The sequence below is a fragment of the Trichoderma citrinoviride genome, assembly GCF_003025115.1.
Source record: "Trichoderma citrinoviride strain TUCIM 6016 unplaced genomic scaffold BBK36scaffold_9, whole genome shotgun sequence".
NCBI lineage: Eukaryota > Fungi > Ascomycota > Sordariomycetes > Hypocreales > Hypocreaceae > Trichoderma > Trichoderma citrinoviride.
The window spans coordinates 1,401,764-1,426,002 of record NW_020194717.1 but is presented as its reverse complement, the minus strand read 5'-3'; the positions used below and the strand labels follow the sequence as shown (position 1 = coordinate 1,426,002).

The 24,239-nt window shown below is 54.9% G+C and overlaps 6 protein-coding genes across 6 annotated transcripts; 2 read left to right on the top strand and 4 right to left on the bottom strand.

The window, feature by feature from the left end:
* Positions 1–81: 81 nt before the first annotated feature.
* On the top strand, positions 82–2,265 carry BBK36DRAFT_1122345 (hypothetical protein; the record flags this gene model as incomplete). The annotated part of the gene is made up of 2 exons (XM_024890935.1): positions 82–178; positions 362–2,265. The coding sequence occupies 2 exons, from the start codon at positions 82–84 to the stop codon at positions 2,263–2,265; spliced, it is 2,001 nt and encodes a 666-aa protein (XP_024748729.1).
* Positions 2,266–7,658: 5,393 nt separating this feature from the next.
* On the top strand, positions 7,659–9,077 carry BBK36DRAFT_1122012 (hypothetical protein; the record flags this gene model as incomplete). Its single annotated transcript, XM_024890892.1, has 1 exon — positions 7,659–9,077. The coding sequence occupies one exon, from the start codon at positions 7,659–7,661 to the stop codon at positions 9,075–9,077; it is 1,419 nt and encodes a 472-aa protein (XP_024748728.1).
* A 1,219-nt stretch (positions 9,078–10,296) lies between these two features.
* On the bottom strand, positions 10,297–13,945 carry BBK36DRAFT_1121605 (hypothetical protein; the record flags this gene model as incomplete). The annotated part of the gene is made up of 2 exons (XM_024890843.1): positions 10,297–13,708; positions 13,833–13,945. The coding sequence occupies 2 exons, from the start codon at positions 13,943–13,945 to the stop codon at positions 10,297–10,299; spliced, it is 3,525 nt and encodes a 1,174-aa protein (XP_024748727.1).
* A 2,037-nt stretch (positions 13,946–15,982) lies between these two features.
* BBK36DRAFT_1135787 (hypothetical protein) lies at positions 15,983–18,688 on the bottom strand (the record flags this gene model as incomplete). Its single annotated transcript, XM_024892759.1, has 8 exons — positions 15,983–16,122; positions 16,203–16,217; positions 16,289–16,298; positions 16,337–16,916; positions 17,006–18,328; positions 18,403–18,488; positions 18,565–18,589; positions 18,651–18,688. The coding sequence occupies 5 exons, from the start codon at positions 18,686–18,688 to the stop codon at positions 16,355–16,357; spliced, it is 2,034 nt and encodes a 677-aa protein (XP_024748726.1). The 3' UTR covers positions 15,983–16,122; positions 16,203–16,217; positions 16,289–16,298; positions 16,337–16,354.
* A 376-nt stretch (positions 18,689–19,064) lies between these two features.
* Positions 19,065–19,994, bottom strand: BBK36DRAFT_1205306 (DUF1445-domain-containing protein; the record flags this gene model as incomplete). Its single annotated transcript, XM_024897351.1, has 3 exons — positions 19,065–19,202; positions 19,241–19,245; positions 19,298–19,994. 3 exons carry the CDS (start codon positions 19,992–19,994, stop codon positions 19,065–19,067), a joined length of 840 nt encoding a protein of 279 aa, XP_024748725.1.
* Positions 19,995–20,646: 652 nt separating this feature from the next.
* BBK36DRAFT_5849 (hypothetical protein) lies at positions 20,647–23,739 on the bottom strand (the record flags this gene model as incomplete). Its single annotated transcript, XM_024898308.1, has 2 exons — positions 20,647–22,992; positions 23,050–23,739. 2 exons carry the CDS (start codon positions 23,737–23,739, stop codon positions 20,647–20,649), a joined length of 3,036 nt encoding a protein of 1,011 aa, XP_024748724.1.
* Between the last annotated feature and the right edge of the window lie 500 nt (positions 23,740–24,239).

The following is a 24,239-nucleotide window of genomic DNA, read 5'->3' as shown; positions in this document are numbered from 1 at the left end:
CATCGCAAGCTACTACAAATGTCTACCCTGCCCCCCAATCACCACAATATCTTGTCAAGAACCTCAATGAACTCCGTACACATGGCCGTTTCGCAGTCTGGGAAGGCCAAGACGGCGCCCAAAGCCAGCAATGGCGCAACTCGCCGCGGCACGCAGATGCACCGCCGCTCAAGAACAGGTATGTGGAATCTCACGATGCTGGGCGGCAGCCCGTCTTACACACGGGCCGCATACGGCACATTTACCATTCTTTGGCCTTCCTCTCCAACATTATACCACCAAAACCATCTCCTCGCTTTTTTCCGTGCCATGAAATTCAAACGCTGCAGATGAGAGAACTAACACTCGGCGCCAACTCCAGGCTGCTACACCTGCAGATTACGACGCAAGAAGTGCGACGAGGGCACGCCTCTCTGCACCGCTTGCAAGCACCTCGGCCTGGCCTGCGAATACAAGCGGCCGATGTGGTGGAGCAACAACGATGCGCGCAAGAAGCACAAGGAGGATATCAAGGGCATCATCAAGCGCAAGAAGCTGTCGGAGAAGTCGGCGCACACGTCCATCTCAACCTCTGTCACTTCATCGCCCCCCGGCCTGTCACACTCCGTGCCCTCGTCCGCCACTTACACCGATCCCATGGACCGCAACAGGTCGGCGTCCATCGACTCCCACTTCTCCAACGGCTTCAACTTCAATGGCCCGATGCACCACACCGACTACTCCGCCTACAACTCCCAAATCGCCCCGGAATTCATGATCGGCTCCTACTCACCCTACGAGATCGATGTCAAGACGGAGCGCCAGATGTTCATCAATGACATCCCGACGTTGAAGGAGTCCCAAGTCTCCACCTTCAGCACCTACTGCCCGCCTCCGCCACCGGGAACCGTCCTGCAGTCGGGCGCCCTCCCCGGAAGCTGGGTCGAGCATGTTCACGAGGAGCGCCGCGAATCGCTGGCCGAAGAGGCGCTCAACGTCAACTTCTTTGACTTTGCTCACGGGCCCTCGTACGACTCCAGGCAGGTCAAGATTGAGCTGGACGAGAACGACCAGCGCCTGTTTGACCACTTCATCCAGTTTGTCTTGCCCACCATCTTCCCCATTCTCGAGACAAACCAGCACGGATCGGTCGCCTCAGACCTGATCCTCCCTGCGCTGCAGTCCAACAACACCTACCTGCACTGCTGCCTGAGCATCGCCGCGCAGCACCTCAAGTCCCTGATGACCGGCCCCAGCGAAGACATTGACCACGACATCATGCGACACCGCTACGCGACCATCTGGTCGCTGTGCGAGTCGCTGAAGCGGGATGAGAACTACCAGCAGATCCTCGAGGCCACCCTTGGACTCATCTTCTTCCAGTGCGTCGTTGGCCGCTCGTCCAGCCAGGAACTGCTTGACATCCCGTGGCACCAGCACTTCCAAGCCGCCATCAACCTGGTCACCAAGCTGGACCTCCCCGGTCAGGTCCTGGACCCTGCCACGCCGATGACGCAGACGCCGTTCAACATGACCTTGACCGCCTGGATTGACATCCTTGGCGCCACCATGCAGGGCACGTCCCCTACCTTTGCGCACACGTACCGCGAGAAGCACCTGTCTCAGCTGAATCCCTCCATGGGCTTGCGCGAGCTGATGGGCTGCGAGGACCGAGTCATGTACCTCATCTCAGAGATTGCCTGCCTCGAGTCGCTCAAGCGAGACGGCATGGACGACTTCACTCTCTGCCAGCACGTCTCTGCCCTGGGTGAGCAGATCAGCCTTACCGAGGTGAATGAGCACACGCCCAAGATGCCCTTCAACGGCAACGGCACGCTGTCGCCCAAGCAGCTGTCCAAGAACATCACAGCCGCCTTCCGCCTTGCGGCGCGCATCTACCTGTGCAGCCTGGTGCCCGGCTTCAGCCCCCAGCAGCCCTCGCCCAAGGGGCTTGTCGACAAGCTTACCAATGTTCTGCAATTCATCCCCTCGGGCCCGGAAGGGTATGACCGCAGCTTGGTCTGGGTCTACCTGCTCTGCGGCTCCATCAGTCTGCCCGACTCGGAGTTCCGCGTGCTCTTTGAGGATCGCGTCGCGCAACTTGGCGAGCAGGCCGACTGCGGCTCTTTTGGCCGCATGGTCGTGGTGCTGCGAGGCCTCTGGCTTCACAACGACAACCTGTCCAGGATGGGCACCCCCGAGAGCGTGGGCTCCGAGGTGGCCCAGCCATACCTCCACTGGCGGGACCTCATGCGGATGCAGAACATGGACTACCTGCTCATGTAAGGCGAAACTTGGCGCATATCTTGACAAGCTGGTCTTTGAGGTACGACAAGCACAAGAGCCTGCCTGAGCAGCCACTGTTCCATGTTCTCTTGCGTTTCCGCCCCAAAGGCAATGCAGGCATTTGCCACATTTTCTCTTTCTCTTTCTTTATAATCTTCTCTTTCACCAAACATTCTTTGATCTTACGATTCTTTTGAGAGATTGCCATCTTGAGCATTTTTACATATACCCCTACTGGCATGGGCTTACTAGAGGACGCCGCAAGGCAAGCCGGGCTTACAGCGGTTCTTACACAGAGACGAGTGCGACGTGGGAAAGTCTCGAATGCTGTTTGACACACTTTGGACAACTTGGACTACTTGGAGGAAATTACGAAGATATTGTGGACGATGTCTGCCTGGATGGCAGACTGGGTGACGAATGATGCATTTTTCGGATTTGTTCGCTTTTTGCACACTTTTCCTTGTGGGATTGCATTTTTACTATACTATATACCAGGCTGGCATTGGGCTCGGCGCAAGATGTGTGTTGTTTTCTTTTTCTTCCATTATCTATTTCGAGCCTTTGAGAGGACGGACAATCCTCCATGGCTGGTTTTATGAAGCATCTAGCATGGGTATGGGTTTCTGGGATACAGAAAGAACAAGAACAAGATGGTAGCGACCATGGATTGGGACACTGCGGAATCATGGCGTTCTCGCTGGGTGATACCAAAATGTCATCTCTTCTCGAGATGATTTACATAGCTTAGGTAGTCCTGGAATTTCAAATTCGACTACTATTCACAATTCACAGTTGGCGTACCCGGAGTGCCATGGCAAGGGTATATAATCTCTTCAAATTGCAATGTTACTTTCTATATCCGAAATACTACAATGTGCTTCTTTGTAATCTTTCGATTGGTCACTTTTACGGGCTGCTGCGTATGGACATGCTTGGAAAATGTCATTGGGTGCGAGGGGGATATGCAAGATTGCTAACCGGTGGGTGGGTGGTATTGGCGGGGGGTGTTCGGGAGAGAAAAGGAGGGAAGCGAAGTGGTATTTTTGACAGAGGGAGAGGAAGAGATCCTCTGGAAGGGAACTTTCGGGTTGAGATGTGGGAATGATGAGAAAGGATTAGATATGAAAGAGTGATTGGGGCATGGGGGAGCGGAATAGCATGATTGCTTTGTTGTTTGGATGCTTTCCCTGATTTGTTTCCCCTGCGAGATGCCCAACGTTTGATTCATCATCGGCGCAGGTGATCACTAACACGAGAACAGCCCTCCATTCATTGGCCTTTTGGAAAAGAGGTATTCAGCTACAGCTTGTTCAAAACAATCGAATTGCGCCCGAATGCGTCTACATTCAACAGCACAGTATCTCTCGGCTTTTTTTTTTTTTTTTTTTTTTTTTTTTTTTTTTTTTTTCTTCACTCTCACCCCCTCTCTCTACCTTGTGCTTTGGAGCTGGAGTTGGGGCTGGATCGGGCTCAAGGTGAAAGGGGCATGGGCATTTACAACAATCAGCTGACCGGGTACAAACAGAATGAAGTATCTTTGACAGCTACTTCGTATGCAAAGTGGAAATTCAAGGCGACAGAGACAAAAAAGAAAACTAGGAAGTCATGAGAAAGGGGTGCTTTCGGTCAGTCTGCGCGGACGAGATCCGATGTTTTTTTTTCCCTTTGGTTGCAGGGGCATTTTGGGAACAGGGAGGGTGAGTTTGAGGTGGAAAAAGATTGCATGGGTGTGGTTGTACATACGACGCTTCACTAACTACCTACGAAAACTGCAATGGGGGCATGAGGATTGGGTTGTAATGGGTTGAAAGTTGCTTTGGGTTGGCTTTGATTGTTACCTATGCGAGGTAACGTGAACATATGGAGTGCAGATATCAATGGGGCATTTGTCGTGAGTTTGCGTACTGTGCTGGAGAGAGAGAGGGCAAATCGTTGGAGTTGAGTGAATGAATCCATAGCATTGCATGAAGCCCTGGAGCCTCTCGGAGCGCGTCGTCGCTCGCGTACTGTGAGGAGAAAAAAGCGACGGAAAACCACGACACTGGACAAGGGGGTGGCACTGCATCTTCGGTCTTCTCTTTTTCTCGGCCTTTTGACAGAGTGGAAAGAGTAACGTGGCGAGGGCAAAGTTGGGGGGCCTGCGGAGGAAATTCTGCTGGAAACCGGGGTGGTGGAAGAGAGGAACCGACCAGGCATGGATGAGATGATTGTTTGGTGGTGAGTTTTCTGGTCTAAACGGACCACGCGACGGGAATCCGTTGCCACCTGGGCGTTATTATCGTACTCGTACGCTGGGCATTTCGTACAGGGGATTTATATGTGAGGTAGGCTTGGCGTGGCGTGGTGGCGGTGCAAGGCATGAATGAGTGAAGAGATGCGGTGGCGGGTGGACGCGGTGAGTTTTACGATTGATAGATGCTTTGATGGGCTTGTTAGCATTACTACTACTAGCATGATGGTGGACACTGTACTATTGATGCGGCGGATCAGGGGGTTGATGGTGTTGTGTCGAGGCCTCAGCTGGGCGCAGGCGTGGCCTAGCGCGCAGAGAAGCGATGAGCTGGAGGAAACACGTGTGCGCGACACGTAGAAACAAGATTCGACAGGGTGGATGCGTTGTTGAGGGAGCCCGAATGGTCGGGGAGGAGAAAGAAGAAGTGAGGGTTGGGATGATGGGAGAGGGTTGGATGCATGGATGTGATGTTGCTTGCTGTTGTGGGATTGCATTGCTACCTGGATATCAGTGATTGATAACGGAGTACTTTGTACGACATACTACAACGAACAACCTGGAGTGAGTCGGGTCATTATTCGTGTTTGTAATCTACTGTATGTTTGTATGGGACGCATACATGGTAGTATATGAATGCTATCGGCGATAATTCTTGTGCCTGAGCAATTGGCATTGGGCTTCCAAGTTGCCGGGGACCTGGTCAAGCAAGCACCCCGTACAGTATGTAATCCTCCACGCTGAGCATGCCGTGATTACTTGGCTTGTAAAATTGACAGATATCCTTGACAAAAGATGATGCAAAATTGTGAGAAGAGTGAGAGTGAGTGCAGCATGCAGGAACGTGGAGCTGCCAGGGGGGGCCTCATCTGGTACGAGGGCTTTTGTAAGTTGTAACTTCTAGAGGCGGGAACAGCGACAGGCACAGGCGTACGGAGTAGATAGTATTATGACCGGGGACAGGGAACGGAACAGGCATGCCGCTGCCGGGAGAGAAAAGAGAGAGAGACGGAGATGGGGCGAAGATGGCATGGAACACACACAGGCACAGTATGTAGGAACAGAGAATCCGTCTATCCCGGGAGATGCGACACTGAGGATGGGCATGATGGAGATGATGACGACTGCTGGACTGACGGCAACCAGGATGCTTGCTGTCTCTGTCATTCTTGGACTTGTGTCTCTTCCACCTGGTATCTAATCTTCTCGTATTACCCCATCGGGATTTGTCTCGTCCTCTCACGTCTTCCTCTTGATTCATCCGTAGGTGTGTGTGAATGCAGCGGCGCGGAGTCGATAACGGCCGAGAGGAAGCCGGAAAAACCGCGACGGCCCTTTTGAGCGCGGGGGGCACAGAGAAGGTGTCTGGTTGGATGAGTGGTGGTTGTAGTAGTTGTATCGTAGAGTGGCATCATGCGGTGGTATCTGGTGCGGAGGGACGTCTTACATACCGGGGAAGCGAGGTGTTTTGATTCCATGGGAGGATGCTCGTATTTGCGGTTTGGCATGTGCCAGTCAGTTGCTGACCTGTGTAGGCCAGAAGTTGCATGGTGGGATTGAGTGTTCGAACCAGGCGAGTGAATGTCTTTGAGAGTGAAGAGATGCGTGATGCTTGGTGTCACCGTATTGAGCCAAATCCGTGATGTTTACGTCCACTCGACTCTCAACCCGATTCACTCCACTCCTTTTGCGTTTCCTTGCACATGTGCTCTGTACGCCCTGGCCTACCCGTACGCGCCCAACTTATCAATTGCTGCTGTGCGATGGCCGGCATCCTTCCATGTAGCAATGACCTGAGGATTCGTCTGGTCCGTCAAATCTCTTCTGTGTCTCCCCCCGTGCATCCATGCATCATTGATCCTCAGGCCGGTGTATCCTCAGCGCCCTCAGCGCCCACCAGCAACTGGCTCCAGTGCTGCTGTAGGCGCCCAATCACTGCCTCCGGCGGCTACCCCCAGGCGCCTAATCGGTTTCTCGCCAGGGCCAATGAGCGCCAACCGCCTGCCCGCGCGCGCCTAAGCCTGAAACCCCAGACCTGCAAACCTCGACGACTCCAAACCTCCAGCTCAGCAAATCCGGCGCATCGCTGCCAGATGCTGGGGCATCAGCCATGACGCATCGCCCGCCTCTGCCGTTGCCTGCCGGCCAGTCGTTTGCCGGCTTGCTGCTCGCCGCCATGCCGAAGCTCCGTCGCTGCCCTGGGCGGCCGTATGACTTACATGCACACATGCACGAACCGATGCCTTTCGAGTCGTTCTGCTCCTCCGAACTGCTCGGTCCCTGTCCACGCAGGCGTGTGTCGAGTGGCACCGGCGCCCTGACGACTGGCCTCGAGTGGTCCTGGACCGCCCGCAGGCTGCTTGGCTCTTGTTTCGACAGCCCTGGCGGACCTGCATTCACTCGCTGGCAGTGCAGGACGGGCCTTGAAACGTGCTCGTGGACGACGTGGTGAACAAGGCCCCGGAGCAAGAAGCCGCTGCCCAAGCATGGCGGCGTGAAGCGTGGCCGATGAAGGGGGATATGGAGCTGATTCAACACGCCAGAGTCTTCCGATTGCGCGCCTATCCTCTGCAGATAGTGGCATGGCAAGAGTCTGATCTGGGTCTGTGTGCTCTCGTCTCTCATAATCCGCTTCCCTCGTGACTGAGTCCCTTGGAGTCTCCTGTGCCCTACCCAGTTTTCTCTCCCCATTCTTCCATTCACCTCTCTCTGCTTTGCATTCTCCCGTGTTTCTCTCCAAATTTCTCCATCTGTTTGCTTGTTCATGTCACGTTCATTCACATACTGACAACCGTTCATTGCTTGTCTTGTTTTCCCGGTGTTTGGTATATGTGTGTCATTTGTCTTTATGGGCACATTGTTCATACTCTGATACAACATACGGCCTCCAGGATTTACCTCGCCTCAGCTCTCTCTTCTCTGTCTCGCCATTTTCTTTCTCTATCAAACGCATCTTCAGCGACTTACGCGGCTGTTCAGCCAACCAGAAAATCTCCGAATAATTACGAACTCGACGACAATCCTTGATCGACGCCGACTTCAGATCCTGCCTTGAGTCATTCAAGAACGAAGCGACAGACAACCTTCTGTCTATTACTGGGGACGAGAGCCGTGAGATCACAAACTTGGACCCTACGGCTGAAGCTGTGGCCGGATCACAATGACTCTTACATCGCGGTCTTCTTGCCTCTTGCTGCTGGTTTCAGCATTGGCATCATTCGCTTCAGCCTCCCCAGCAGGTCTCATTTTCCAGGAATCAAAATGCTCCGCGGGCACCTCGTCTTGCGGTGCCGGCCTGCCCAGCAACTTCTGCTGCTCCGAAGGAACATCTTGTATCCCCTTGGCCGGCAACACAACGGCCATGTGCTGTCCCACGGGCCAGACGTGCGAAAAGATTCAGCCCATCACCTGCGATGTCAGCCAGCAGGACCCGAGCAAGAACCAGCAGTCTCCGATCAAGACCAGCGTCTTTGACGTCCCGCTGGGCAAGTGTGGCGCCGATCTCTGCTGTCCATTCGGCTACTCGTGTTCCGGAGACGACCTGTGCGTCAAGGAGTCTGACCAGAGCGTGTCTCCGGAGAAGGCGGCAGCCTCGTCAACGACCGCTTCGCCAGCAAGTACCACACCAACAAACTCTGCGCCTGCTTCTACGGAGCCGCCTTCTACATTCAGCACTTCTCTGGTCGTTGCACCCGTTACCACGACGCCAGTCTCGTCGCCAGCCTCTTCGCCAGCCTCGTCACTAGACTCGTCGCCAGCCTCATCGCCGACTGAATCGTCACCGTCGTCGCCGGCCTCGTCTTCAGCTTCGTTGCCAGCGTCGTCTTCAACATCTTCGCCCACGGCCGATGCAAGCTCCGCGACGCCGGATTCGTCGTCCTCGCATGCTTCCAACCCAAAGACCGTCTCCATCATTGGTGGTGTCATTGGAGGCTGCGCCGTTCTGGTCGTGCTGGGAGCCATCGCATTTCTCTTCGTTCGTCGCCGCAACCTCCACAGGAAGGATGACTACTCCGAGAAGCCAGCGGTGGGAAGGATCAAGCATCTCGGCCCGGGCGGCGGTCGCGCCGGCAGCGTCATTTCCGACCCCATCCTCCAGCCAAACTCGTACCGCACCGACTTCATTCGCAAGAGCCCTTCCATCCGCTCTTCCATCAGCCAGGGGCCGCCGCAGATTGCTCTCAACAACAACAACTCGCACCAGCGCTTCTCCATCCCCAATCCCTTTGACTCTCCCAGCCCTTCAAACCACTCGAACACGTCGCCGACAAGCTATCGCGATTCCGTCACCTCCGAGGACGAGCGGAATGCCCGCACAGGCGTCGTCGGCTCCGGGTCCCGGTTGCCCCCCATACGGGCCATGAAGGCTTCCAGCCGGCGAGTCTATCCGCAGGACCTTCACAGGGTATCGAGCGGTGAGAACATTGACGTGTTTGCCGACCCCTTCACGATGACCGGTAACTATGATCGGCGCGGGACGCACGCCACCACGTTTACGGATCTCATGATTGAGGCTGATCTCGGCGATGTGCGGCGCGGGCAGCCGTATCTCATGCCTCCCCCGATGAACCGGATATGACGGCCATGATCATTTCCCCTGTTTTTAAAAAAACCTCTCTCTCTCTCTCTCTTGCTCTTCTTTTATCTCTCGTCATATACAGGCATACTGGTTTTTGGTCTCTTGCGTCTTCTTGTTTCACGTTCTCCTTTGTTTTGTTTGGCACCCCTTAATTCTCCTTTGAAAGATTGTTTATACGGCGACGAAAGGACAAAAAGGGGTCTTTGTTTTTTGTTATTTGTTTCCCTGCTTTTCTCCTTTGTCTATCAAGAATGAGTGATACCTATGAATACCCGAAAAGAAAGGGGCTTCATCATTATAACGATATACATTTTCCTTTGTGTATATACCTGGGACTGATGATGGTCCTAATGGGGCGGCTGGGCTGGCATGAGAAGGCGTGTAATTTGATGATTTTGGGCGGCATTGAAATTGGGTTATACCAATGGAGGAGCATAAGGAAAGGAAATCAGACGGGATGAAGGGGGTGGTTGGTGGTAATAAAGCGGTTGGATCTAATGACTTTAGACATACACTACCTTAGGTAAACTCGAAAGAATGAAGAAACATCTTGACAAATCACGAGTTTGAATGAGGCCATTTGGACACACGAAGGTGTCAAGAGCATCAAGAAAATGACAAAGAGCATCAAGATTGGACTGTACTATCCAGTAGATATACCTTCAAAATCATGTTCTCGCTACATTTTGCTGTGTAGATTATGGATAGCGGCTGTACATATATGTATATCCATGAGAGGGCGTAGTAACATCCCTCTCTTGTACAAATCATCAGACGAAAAAAAGCATCGCTCAAAAACGAAACCCAATCCCATGACAAAAAATGAAAAGAAGGACCAAAAGATGTAAAACCTTCCCCCCCAGTTCAAAGAAACACAAAAAAACCCATCACTTTATACCTCTTTGCTGTTTCGCTGTTTCGCTTTTCATTTCATCTTTTTGTGCTTCCGCTATGCCCGCTGATAGATGATGTTCATTAAATGAAAACAAGATGATAAACAAAGAAAAACAGGAATCCCATAACAATACTGGTGTGCGCAAACGTCCCGATATCCCAACGTTAAATCAGAGAGTATTTATGGAATGGCAGACAAAACCACAAGGCTCGCTTGCTTGAGACGATGATAAGCGCCACCCGACTCTCCGTAAAAAATGGCGGTCCTGCAAGTAAAATATGGACGAGGACAACACGAGCAAAGACTCCTCGAAGCAACGGTACATCACATAACGCTGCACTTTTTGTCCTTGTCGTGCTCCTTGGCATGCGGCACATCCATGTCCATCCAGATGCTGCCGTTGTGGTCTTCCTCCGTAATGGTCGGCTTGGGCGTCTCCTTCGTCTTCTTCTTCTTGGCCGTCCACCCTCGCTTCTTTGCGTCACGCATATTCTTTGCCGCGCTCCTCTCGGCCCGACTCGGCCGTCTGTTTACGGTTGACGGTTGCCTTCCGGGCGACGCCGGGGGCCCCCGCATCCACGTCGGCAAGACGAGGTTGGTTTGCTGGACGGGCTGAGGGCCTCCAGTGGAAATCGTCTCCAGCCTCTCTACCGTGGGAGGAGCGGCAGAGCCGCCCGTTGCGCGGGGGCGCCTAGGCACGGGCGCCACGATCGGTGTGTCGCCGCGGCGGGAGACCCTACGTCCCGGGGGATCAAAGGCACCGCCTACGCCGCGTGGAGTGCTGATGATCAGGGGCTGGTCAATGTCCGCATCGGCAGCGTTTGTTGGCGTGGGAGCCAGCGAGCCCGCAACCGGCTGTGGTCGATAAAGCTGCTGGTACTGTGTCGAGTGCAGACTGCCTGCTAGGTTGACAGGATTGCCCTGGCTGACTCTTCGAATCAGCCTGGCCATTTGATCGGAGCTCGGAGCCGGTGGCAAGGATGAGCGGGCGATTTCCGTGGTGGAGGCAGAAGCAGTTTCGTGCCTGTCATCAGATGATGATGGAGAGACCAATGGCCAGGTCTGCGCATTGGACAGCCTTCGTCCGATAGGACTCGAGGCACTCTCGAATCCGAGGCCCGGTGAGCCAAAGTCGAATTCGGGATGCACCAGGGGGCCTACCGTAGCCGGACTGCTCTCGTAAACCCCCATGGAAGTGCTTGATGATACCGTCGTCGGTTGTGCCGTGACAAAACCCTGCGAGGCAGCCATGGAATGGCTGTCCCGGCTTCGAGCCCTCATGGGCGAAGCTGGGGGGGATACGTCGTAGATGTCCTCATGATCCAACGGACCAGATGTGCTTGACAAGGGCGGATGCACCTCGTCGGCAGGTCGTAGTCTGCTGACTATTGTTGAATCGCTCGCGGACCTGGCGTGGCTTGACCCGCCCTGCTCATGATAGTTGCTGCTGTTCCCATGAACCGAGACAGGCGGTAGACTAGGTGGAATGACCAGACTTGGCAGCTGAGGTGGGACAGAGTTTGCGGGAGGATGCTGTTCATGCACCGGCAGCGCCAGATACTGCTGTGTTTGCCCCGGCAGGGAGACGGTCGCCAGAACTGTGCGGCCGCGAAGAAAAGCGGGCGCGTCTCCTGGATCTTCGGCTTGATACGGAGGCGGCGGTGGTTCCCAGTTATCCGCATCGCTCTCGTGCGGATGCTCTCTCCTGCCGTCGGCTCGACGGTACTCTATGGGCCGCCCATCAGCTGTCCGCGGATTCAGCCGGCGGCTGGCGGCGGCGACTGTGGCCGCTCGACGCAGAGCTGTCCCTGAGCGCGGGCTGGAATGAGCGTATGGGGCATCCATGGCTTCCTGTTCTTCTATCGACAAGAACTCCTCCTCGTCAACGATGGGCTCGCGGATGGCTGGGCGATGATCAGCAGCAGGGTTACGGCCCATTGTCCGTGGTACCAGTGGGTCATCGTCCTCGTTGCTCCGCGTCGATGCCGGCGAAATGGGCGACACAGCGTTGTGGCCAGCCGCAGCAGAGGAAGACGTAGGCGTAACGGCGATTGTTGCCGTTCGCACCAAGCTGCCCCTTCTGACTCCTCTTCCTCCACGTTGGGCTACCGTCCTCCGCCGTACAATGGCAACTTCGGTTTCGATATCACGCTGCTCCTCTTCGAGAACTTCGGCATCATCAGTCCCAACCTCAATGGTGATCTCGGTCGTGGTTCCGTCAGTAAGGGCATATCCAAAATCCACCAGAGCAATTCTTCCGCCATCAACGAAGTCCATGTCCTCATCTTCGGTGACGAGCCTTGGTCCTACAACTCCAGGGGCGGTGACAATCAGCCGCTCCTTGAGCAAAGCATCGCCGAATCCAGACACCCACTTGACGTTGTTCACGCCAACGAAGTCCACAGTCTTGTGTCCCGCCACAAAGTGGTTCCTGAGCTTATCGCATAGAATCTGCCACTGAGGAACTCGTGCGGTGCCGTCTGTGGGAGGAACGACCTCTTGCGTCCTTGTCGATGGCGATCGCGAAGAGTGGCTCTGAGCGCTGTTCCTCCGAGCGAGACCAGATGCATTGTCGGCGGCCAGTGAGGTTTCAGGCACTGCGGCCAAATCCTCGGGCACGCCATATATCCAAACCTCGCTGCCGTGGAAGCACGCTGATACCAGTTCGCCGTGATAGGTAGCTGAAGGCAGCGTGCAGGGGAGCAACTTGGCCTGCGAGTTTGACTTGGGCACTGGCCCGGTGAAGTGAGTGGTGCCATTTCTCAAGTCATCAATGCGAACGGCCCGAAAGGTCTCAAAGGTGCGGTCGTATGCAAACGCCCAAGCGGCCTCCTCTTGGCTCCCATCCTGCAGCAGCACGGCATGGCTGCAGTCACGGCTCGAATTGGGGAATAGTATGGACGTGGTCCACATTGCGCTTAGGTTCTCGTCTCCCTGCTCCATTGACAGGGCACCAGGGTCGTAGTACGGCGCAGTGATGACGACGGTGCTCGGTGGAGACGAATGAAGCGTTGTGCCGAGAATCTGAGTGCCGTCAAATGAAAAGGCCAAAGCATCCACCGCATCACACTTGACGGCGCGCCGTTCGGTGGGAGACGCTCCCCGGCTGAGCGCCTGGACCTCGATGCCGCCATCGTAGGCTGCGGTGAGGACGGTGCCGCAGGGCGACAGCGCAATGGTTCGCGGGTTGTTGTCGAGAATCATGGACTGCTTTCGCTTGGGCGGGGACTGCTTCAGGTCGTAAATGTCGACCTGCATCTCGGTGGAGAGCACGGCCAAGAGCGTGGCGTCGTTGGAGACGCACGCCGAGACCGGACGGCGCAGCATCTTGAACTCGCGCTTCATCTCGATGCTCGATCCGGAGGCGTTGATCAGGTACATCCTCGACGAGTTGTACGCCAACACGTAATGCCCGTTGGGCGACGTGGTGAAGCCCATGCCTTCTCCACCTGGACATGAGGACGAGCTGATGGCCTTGGACACGAGCTTGACGAGGGTGACGGTCGGCCGGACGTAGGACGCAAAGAGGTTTCGCTTGATTTCCCTGGCGAACAGCTGTCGCAGACGAGGCAAGTTGTCGGTATCAGCAGATGGCAAGCTGGCCGGGTTCGCCGCATACGTCGGACATCGAGCGAGGTGATATCGGTAGAGGTGCGGGCGCTGCGACACGTCCCGCCACTTGCGGTTGAGCGTCATGAGCGAGGCGAAGCCATTGGGATCTGTCGCGAGGAGTATCCTATGATGTGGCCGTCAGATGTGCATTCTCCTACTTCTTTAAACCACCCTGTTGTCGTCTCTCCAGAATCCATCTGCCCTGTTTTCTTAGGCCATCAAAGCAATGCCCGGGGGGAGATGCTCACTGCTCGATGATTTCGTCGGGTAGGCCGTCGAACGGTGGCGGCGCCTCGAGAACGATGGGCACCTTTTCGATGCTCAACCGTCGCGCCTCTGCCGGCGCCGAGGCGTCGTCCATGACGCTGCTCCGCTAGCAAAATCAGCAACTCGTTGTGCCGGGTCCACGATGCGGCATGTCCAGGCGACGGTCGGCGAGGAGGGGGAAGAAGCGCTATTCGAGGGTCCGCGGATGAGCAGCTGGTGCAACGGCGAAGCGACTGGCGGACGAGGAGAAGGATGATTAGAAAAGAAGAAGAAGGGAAAGGATTAAAGGAGCGATGAGGCGGAGGAAGCGTGTGGCTGAGAGGCCCGACTATTACTAGGAGGTAGTCTAGGTACTACTGTAGTAGGCACCACCTATTCTCGAGACAAGCAGGTGCGACTGAAAAAGGCTGCTTCCCCGTACGGAGTGGCACAAACGGGGTATCCGGGACTTTGCATGGCGTGCCGACGAGGTCAGTCCCGCAGGTACCGGGAACCTGCTGATGGCTCCAGGCCCAGGTCTTGCCTCAACTGTCTCTAGAAGCTGAGCTCCCGCTTTCTAGCGTCCGCACCGACCCCCGTCCAGGCCCGCTAGTGCCCTGGAAGCATCACCAGCTGGGCCGGCTTACAGCGCTCTTGGGCTGACTGATGACACCACGATTTGCTATCGTGGAAGGCCATCGAGGAACACAATACATAGGTAGTATTTCCCCTACTTACTTATAGATACATGCAAAAAATTCAGGCTGGGTGAGAGACATGCTATCAGAGTGCCTCATTGGGTGATCTCAAAAGGCACAAGTTGGCAAGAGCATGACATGTGCTCCTCTCTGGCCAGAAATGCTCCGTTTGAACGGCCAGCCATACCCACTCACACGGAGCGCATCCCATGTCCCTCTCGGAGCGCCTCTTTCAATGCAGCATGTCCTACGCATGATCCAAGTGCTGGACAGTCCGTCCATTGGATTCTTCAGCAGAGATCTTGATCTCTATCGCGATCCTTTGTGCTCTGCTGTATCATCGTCGTCGTGAATCTGGGTACATACCTAGGCACTGATACAGCTGATACAGCATGAATAGCCAGGCCTACGAGTACGCATACAATCATGCCTTTTATATTCTCCGTACCTTGTCCTCGCTTTTACAATCTCACTACGCCGGCACACATATCCGTACATTGCGCGCACAGATAATCTCGAGCAGAATCGCTGCAGATCCTCCTTGCCTCCTTACCTACCTACCTTACCTACCTACCTATCATATGCAAAGCTAACGAATTTGGCCGACGTGCGCCTCACATACGTCCTGACGTCGTGGAATCCATTCCTTCTCGACCGGATCAACGGATGCTTATGCGACTGATGGAAAAATTCGAGTATCAATGCAGCTGTGGTTGCCTTTATTAGAACTTTTTCGATCTGGTGATTCCACATGCTTTCAGCCTGCAGCTCACTTATACAAACGCAACGTTCTGACCAGCAGGCTTCCTCCCCTCCCCCCCTCCCCCTTCGGCATTATTGCCATGGCTTCGGACCCGAAGAGCCTTTATACCAAGAGCATTGTAATGCTTCCCCTGACTGAATACCAACACAAACAAGATCCCAAGGCAAGCATGGATCTTTGCACTCTATCAATAGCATACTACATAGCATACGGACATACTGTGAAAGCCAATTTCCCAGCCAGCCTAAGCCCAAAGAATAAGGTGTAAACAAACAGCCTTGGCGCTCCCCACTCTTCCCGTCAGGGCGATTCTTTTTTTAGCATCCAAGGAGCCGAGGCTTCTTTTTGGTTTAGAACAAGCTGGAGAAAGAGGACTATCGTGATGGTCACAGAAGGTGACATCTCCTCTATCCCCAAAGACTGCATTGCTCTATTTTACAGAGTGCGGTGCCCAAATATTAGTTCTCCCTTTCTCTGCACATCTCGGGATTAACTTAACAGACGCCCAACAGAGAAGACCGTAAGTCAGCCGCCAAACGGCTTTCCCCTTCCAACCGGCCTAGAAGGAAGCGAGTTGGGCAAACGTCCCCTGTGCTGTGGCTCGAGATGAAAAGCGCATCGCCCCCAAAGTGTATTTTAGTAGTATCCGAGGACAGAGCATGTCCACGGCCGTTTGGGCTCCGATCCGGCTGTCGCGTGGACGTGGCGGTGAATCACCCTCCAGACCTCCAGAGTACATATGGAGTGGTACAGATGCAAGGCTCCGCATGGCCGCAGCCTGGTGTCTTGTTCCGGTAAACGGCAACTGTTCTGGCCATCATCCTTGACCGATGCCTCCCAGTCGTTGGTTTGCCGCGCGGGTTGGATTTACCCAATTCTTCCGGATGTGTCCTCGGAGTGCGGATAGGCGATGCTTCGGGATGATCCCTCTTACGGACCATACTCATAACCCTTGATTTAGGCATAAGGAGGAACATGTCCCCTCACGCCCCTTGATGATAGGTGCAGCACATAACTGCGAGTTGGGCAGAGCAAAAAGTATCATGTCGTAAGGCCAGCGCGTTCAAGGAGGTCCCGCCAACTGATTGAAGTCGAACGGCTCCAACTCCTGTTCCAGAACAGGAACCTGCGCGCTCAGAAACTCGTCCGTAATCAGCGTCCCAATGTCATCCCCCAGATTCGCCAGGAAGTCATCCTGGTTCACCTCCAGCCCGTTCATCAGGCCCGGCGCGTTGAGGGGATCCTCCGGCGGCATCGTCGCCTGCGTCTGCTGCGCCTGCAGGAGCACGTCCCGAATCTCCCGCACGCACGGCCAGGTGTTCTGGATCTCGTCCATGGCCTGCATGATGAGCGACAGCGCGCGCTCAATGTCCGGGTCGCTCCACGAGGCCTTTTGGAGGAAGCGCTTCATCATGACGGTGCTTGCGGCGGTGGAGAGCGTGTGCACAAAGTCCAGGGGCAGGGACCGGTAGCGGTAGTAGCGGGAGTAGCTGCGCATGAGACGGAGGATTGCTTGTAGAGATTCGTAGCAAATCTCCACGTCTTCGCTTTCTGCGATGCCCGGGTTCTCGAACATGTGCGAAGGCGGGCGGTGGAGGATGATCATGATGGTATGGAACATCATGCTATTGATATCTGGATCAGTCATGGTGAAGGACGACTTCCGACCGTACAAGGGATGGAGATTGTGCGAAGGCAAACTGATCCAACTTACTGTAGATGCAAAACGTATGGAGGCACTTGACCAACCGTCCACTGGTTCCAGTGCAACGAACTGGGGATGCTCGTGAGCCATCTTGTCAACAAGACGTGTATCCTCCGCGTCTTGGTCGCGATAATGGTAGGATCTGCGCCTCCCCTCCGGTTCTCGAACAAATCAGTGATGATGAGATGAATGATCTTGGCCAGTTCGGCTCGGTAGATGAACGAGCCCACGAGCGTAACGCCCTTGTCCCACTCATTGGCCGACGCTCCCTTGCAAATGTACGTCTCCAAGAGGCCTTGCCAGCCAGGGGGGTATTGCAGCCGAATGGTGTTACGCACGTCCGACTCGCTGGGGTACAGGGCGGGAGGTCTCCCGAAATAGAGGCTGAGCTGCTTGTCGGCGGTGAATACTGCCCAGTAGACTCGGCGCAGGATTTCCCTGTCGCCGCTCGTCTCGTGGGCCTGGCCTTGCCAGTTGGTGGGATCGAGATGAAGGCCCATTTCGTGCGCGAGGCGGAAAGCCATGCCGCAGAACAGCCAGCCCTTGGATGCCCGTCCCACGGCAATCTCGCGGTAGCCTAGCAGGACGAGAGCTTGGAGAACCGTCAGGTCGGGGCTGTCGAGCGTTGAGTAGAGGAGGGTCTGCGCCTGGCCCGCGAAGATGTCGGAGAGGTTGAGCATATCGTCGTACTGGAGAGCTCCCAGGGCACAGATGGAGTAAAACAGAACGTCCGAGTAGTACTTCCCCGAACCAACATCGTAATCTCTCAGGAAATACTCGCGATACACAACCATGTTGTACGGATATACCTCCTGGAAGAATCGCGACATCATCTTTTGCGAAGTCTCATGGTGAGGTTCATACTGAAACGATGCACCCATAGGGCTGATATCCTCAAACTCGCCATACAGCTCGCTCAGGTCCAAGTTGGGGTTACTGTTGTTGGCGACGCCGATGCCGGGGCTGTTGCTGTAGGGTTGGGTATCGGTAATAGCCAAAGACTCCAAGGCCGTGGAGTTGGCGGCAACCGATGACTTTTGGGAAAAGTGTATCTGGAGTAAGCTCGTCCCGCCAAAGAACTGCGCGGCGTTGCTCCCTCGCAGCCGCCTGAGCTGACCGGACTTGACTCGAGCAGCGGCAAGGCTCGGATCCGTCTTGATGTCGGCCGGGCCAGCCTCGGACAGTGGCAAGCTGGGAGCCACCGAGCTAAGTGAAAGCTCAGAGATGATCTGGGTCCGCTCTGCGTCGTCTGCCAGAGCGAGCTTGTGAATCACTGTTTCCAGCGCGGCGATTTGGCCTTCGAGAGCCTGGACATAGCTCTTTGAGACCGGCCTGCTCGGCATCGCCGTCAGTATACAGAGCCATCTACCAGTGTATAGTCGAGCCACGACGGGCGTCCGCCTTACCGCTGCTTCTCTCCAATGCCTTGGAGAACGCACTCAGTGCCGGCCTTGGTGCATCTGGAACAGGGACGCTTCCGATCGCATTTGATCTACAGGTGCAAGGATAATCAGCGTCAGCCTCAGAACGCGCCCATCGGGAGCCACGGGATAGGACGCAAGACGGACCTTGCGACGACGGCATCGCTCACAGCTGGGTCGGCCGTTTGGTTAGCATAAGTTCAACTTGGAGCTGCCGAGGTGGAGGGGCTCACGATGTCCTGATGGAGTCTCCCAAGAGGGGCTCTTCCATTGTTGCGCTGCGTCGGGTCTATATAGCTGCCACAAAGGCTGTTGGTGATGTCTGATAAAGGGTCGAGTGCTGTAAACTCAATTGGTTGAGATGCCGCGTGAATGAAAGGAGAAGATGTCGAGTGAGAAAATGCAACACCAACCGATGACGGACGAGTGAGGCTCCAGCCAAGGTTGCATTGATGTGCCCTTCTGTTGGCACTACCGCCTACCTAATCGACTAGTCCCCTAGCCTTCACCTAGAAAATCGGCGTTGGCGCTTCAAGCGTCTCATCGGACGCCGACCGGAATGACCTCCAGTTGGTCAGTCGGCGCCTTCAACGCCACCAAGGATGCTGACTGGAGTTGTATATAGTCTCCCATCACAACTCACTCACTCACTCTACAATATCCTCATCCCTCGCATCCAACACCAACATGTGCCCCGGCGCATGCGCCATCACAACCCCCTCCAAACCCGCCCTCATCACCGCCTCCTGAGGCGTCACTCCGCAACCCCAAAACACAGGAACCTCCTCATCCTCATCCTCATCCTCAATCTCACCAATATCACTCCCTCTTCTCAAAAGCCTCTCCTCCTCCCTCGCCCTCCCAAACCCCATCCTCCCACCCTCATCCAGCGGGCCATCCCCCCACTCCGGCCCATCAATATCCCCAATCCCCAGCCTGCCCACCGCATCCCACCCCCAATCCACCGGCTCCCCGTGCATCGTGCCAAACCTTCTCGTCACCTCCCTCACTCGCTCCACGTCCCGCCTCCTGTACGGCCTCATCGACACCACGTACGTCCCGCTCCGGAACACCCCCGCCGCGCATAACCCCATCGTCGTCCTGTACATCGGCACGTTGCGCCCCTGCACCAGCTGCCGCGGCGGCAGGCCCGCCTCCGCCAGCGCCGTCTCGAACGAGTACGAGCAGCCGATCAGGAACGCGATGTGGTCGCTCGTCCATTCCGCCATCACGTTCTCGCAATGGCTCTTTGACAGCTTCGAGTCCCGGTAGACCATGTACCGGGGCGCGTCTCGCCTTATATCGCTCCCTCGTCCGAGGATCTCGTCGCCGCGGAGGTTCTTGATGTGAGACACGACGGCATCGCTACAGCCTTTGGCTGCAGACTCGGCAATCAGAGGGCATGGGACGGGGTTGCGGGCACAGAGAGTGCGGAAGTCGCTCGCGTATCGTGAAGGTAGGATGATGAGGTTGGCTTGGAGATGCCCGGATACCAGGCCTGAAGTCGACGTCGTGTGTGTCCCGTTTCGCGCGGCGAGTCGGGCCTGTTGCCCAGTCATGATGGGCGTGGTATTCATTGTGCTATTCGAATTGAGACTACAAGATTATCCAGGGCCTTGCAACTCCAGTGATAAAAGGGTTCTACATGGTATATATATACTTGTCTCTTTTCCATGTACAAATACTATGGGAACGGTAGTACCACCTATCAATGTTTAAGAAACAACTTGAAAAGCTGAAACCTGCATTGGATACTGAATCTGCGATAAGAGCCATATCCCATCCATCCAGGCATTCTTAAAGGCAGCCTTCACGCTGCCAGCTATAGGGCTGATCGGGGCGGAGTTGCGCCTCCGCAAGCGATGGTGCGTGTTTGTCATATTACCCAAGACGCCAATCGACCAGATTGGACCAAACAAGGCTAAGATCGGGCATCCCGCACGAGGCATGTGCCTGAAATAGGGATCAAAACGCCCGTCGGGAACGCACTCCGATCAAGCTGAATTAAAGTATGTGTCATTGACTTCAGCTGCTCAAGCATACTTGGTTAGGTATTCTAAAAGCTAGTGTATAACTCACAAACCCCCTCGGTCATGCCACAAAATTCCTCTTCTCTCACTACTTCCATTACCACCGTAGACACTCATGATGAAGAGCTGCTTGCCATGTTCAGAAGACCATATAGTGTTAGAGACACTCATCCAGAACTGAAGACCAATCTTCCCGTCATCACGCGCTTGCCCTGGGAGACCGTTCCAGGGTTCTCTTGACATATAGACGAACGGCCTTCCTAGCATCTCTTGCCCACCTCTTGACGCGCCATTCCACCTTCTCCGGTTCAACAGCCGCTTGCTCCTGGTTTCGAATGATCCCTGCGTCGTACCAGTCATTTGTGTCTTGATAGGACGTTATTGCAGGGGAAGGAAACGTATTTGGTTCCGAGCGAATGACGGGCAGTATCGTGCCATTGTACTTCTGCGTGCTGGCGAATCGTAGCCGAAGCATCGAGAGCTTGTTCCGAAGCCCGCGCGGTCCTTTTGGTTGGTAATCAACGCAGCTGTCGCCTGTCTGGATCAATACAGCACCGCTATTCAGTGGTGGGATGGCACTCGGATGTACCTCTGCCTTGGCAGGTGAGGGTGGATAGGGGATATTGAACTGATCAGATGGCTGAGGAGATGGCGGAGGGGATGGCTCAAATTGAATAGGCTTTCCCTCTACTGCCACTGAGTTGCAACTGCTCGAATCAAAGCTCGATACCTGTCCCTTGTTGCCCCTGTCCATTTCAACCCGCTCATTGAAGGTCCCCCTTTTGATACACGGCGTAAGCTCTGCCAGCGAGTTGCATTGTTTCAGTCGGGTGTTGAATGGCGAAAGCCCGCTCTGATCCGGCCGACCTTGCCCGACTTGACTCGGTGATGCGTTGAGCCGGAGTCTTGACCGTGATGCTGAGCTGTAGTAGTCCTGAGTGCTGTTAAACGTTGGTCTCTCAGAAGAAGCCGAGCACGGTGCACCACCAAAATTGCCGAGAGAGGAGGACGGTGTCGCATAGGCTCTCACTCTGATTCTTGACTGAGTGTTCTGTGGGCCTTGCGGTGTGGTGGGTGGTGCAATCTTCTGCTTCGCTTTCAACTGCAGCTTCATTTCTGCAAGACCGTCTCTGCTCAACATCAAGGGGACATTCTCCAGGTAATCACACGGCGTTGGTATACGCGCAGTACCATAGCCTGATAACTTTTCAGCTTCCCTTGGCAGCGGAGGCAAGGCTTTCATCAGCTGAGGTATACTCTCTTTGACTCTCAGCTGGCGTACGGGCGAGATTGGCTCCGGTGAGAGAATTTGTAGACTGTTACGCCGCTGAGGCGTCCGCTTTATATAGCTGTCTGGGACGATGCCAGTTAAGCTGATTCGCGAAGCCGCGCCGTTCCTGCGATGGCGTTTCTTGTACACGCCGCCTTCCTCCTCGATCCTCTGTGGCGGTGTCGGTGACGGCCACCTACTCGACCGTTTCAGAGCACCGGGATGCAGCTCGCCTTGTTGGTACACAGAGGCATCATGGCGCTCTCCGCTCATGGATTGAGCCTCGCTGTCGTTGGCGGATGGTACTCGTCCTAATCGATCAAAGGATGTCACGATTGAAGCGAATTCGGAGAGTGCTGGATCCAGCGAATATCTCAGCTTGGAAAAACCATCCTGAGACGGCTGTTGGCTCCGAGATTCGCTCAGCACGTCAAATTTGGTCTCGGTCACTTTCGAAGGGGTTTCCAGCGGAGAGTTTGACCTCGATGAAGCCGAATCGCTCACCAGTGAAAGCATATCGGTCGCATCTGCCTCCATGTCTGGCGATGCATCATCCTGCAAGCTCTGCACCTGGCTCTTTTCTTCATCAGAAATAGTAATCAAAGGGACGTCGCCTGGACTTGACTGGGCAGCCGAGTGCCTTTCTATAGCATGTCGTTCGTCACGAGAAGCCGATTGCTTGGTTTCCGCTTCTTTAGTGTTGCAAGCTGCGGCATCTGATGATTGAGACGGCTCTGCTGAGGGGTTCTCAGCGTCCTGTGCATCAGATTTTATCGAATCCGAATAGTTACCACCGAGATCAAAGTTTCCTTCGATGTCGTTCATTAGCAGCAGAGATTGACGAATGTTTTCAGCTCTCTTGGGTATGGGGTGTAATGGTACGTCCATCTCCCCGTCCCAAGGCGGCTCGTCTTCAAATTGCTCACTGTAGTCGTAGAATAAAGGACCAGGGGATTGGATGGAAGGGGCGCAGTTAGAATTCGACGTAGTCGGTCTATCGTACATCTCGACAATAGACGTGAGACTAGGCGAGCGAGTGCTTTGGTCCGCAGAGACTCGTTGATGCCGACTCGACTGCCTGGGCGTTCCCCATGGCAAAGAAGAACTACTCGGTTTGGCATGGCAGGGAACTGGTGCGTAAAGATAGGGCGAGTGCCGTGATCTCGATGGCAGAGAGTTTGTTGACCTATTGACATCGGGGCGGAAGGCCATGGGAAGGGGCCGTCGAGAGCCCTGGGAAAAACTAGGCTTGTATGACCCATGAATAGTTCTCTGCGAAATTGTCAGTAACACAAAGCCTTGAGCAAAGCATGGGAGAAGATGACAAACTTGGGAAAACCGATCAAGCTCAACCATTCTACTGTAGTCAACATCCCCATTGTCCCTGAGAGCTGGAGAGGCCGGGCGGACTCCCGGGCGCTTCAGTCGAGTTGGATATGGAAAGGGAGATCTCGGACGTTGGTAACCACTCCCACTTGACTGGCTCTGCAGTGTACCCGTAGACTTCTGAGATGGAATTCGCTTTGAGCTTGTTGTTGTCATGGAGTACGATCTGGGGTCATCCTCAAGACTGGCTGGAGAGACGGACGAAAAGAGCGTTTGCTGGCTTTCAGAGCCATAGAGGGAAATAATTTCAGACGTGGTGTCGCGATACGACCGCATCCTCCTGTGGTCCTCGGGGTGGTAGTAGTAGTTCTCATCGTATCCTGAAGGGCGTGGCGGGAAAGGCACGACTGCCTCCCTGGGATGCGACCTGGACCTCGTCGGACGCCCAAAGTTTGATGAAGAGTTGGGCCTGATGGAAAAGATGCCGATGTCTCCGGTTTCGGTTGTGGTCTTGAGCATGCTCTCCAGGGGCCCGGGGGAGCGCAGAAGAGCGGCATGCCCGTTGACGCCGCGTAACGGATGTCTCTGACCCGAGGGACGGGGATTATTGTAGCTGGTCATTCTGGACTGATATCGATACTGGCTGCGCAGCGAGCTATGACTGGCAGACCTCTGGCGTAGCCGGGCAGCGTCCATGGAAACGCATCAATCCCCGGGCAACCCGGGGAAGAATACAGATGTAAGATAAAAGGTGAGGACTCAGTCAGGGACCAGATCAAGAAACGGGGAAACCAAAGACGACAAATCGACACGTGGGAATCAAAAAGCTCCAGAACTCCAACTCGGGGCGATAAACCAACTCCAAGAAATCGCGGGCGGCCGGCAGTTTGGCACAAGCACCTCCATGGGAAGATGAAAAGAAAAGTCGAGACAAGGCAGCGGAAGATGGAGGGTCAAGGGCTTTTGAGAAGGCAAGGCGGGAACTTGTGCTTGCCTTAGCTTTCGGAGCCTTTAGCGAGGATGGCATGTTGCAGAGGGGAAGGTTCGACCGTGGAGGGAAGCCAGTGCTTTTCAATCCTAGAGGAGGAAGCCACGATGCGTCACTGTCGCTGTCAGCCAATGGATCCGAGAGTGAAAGTGCTCGGCAGTTCATCAGTCCCATAAGGGTACCTCCGGGAGACTTTGAGTTCAGCCAT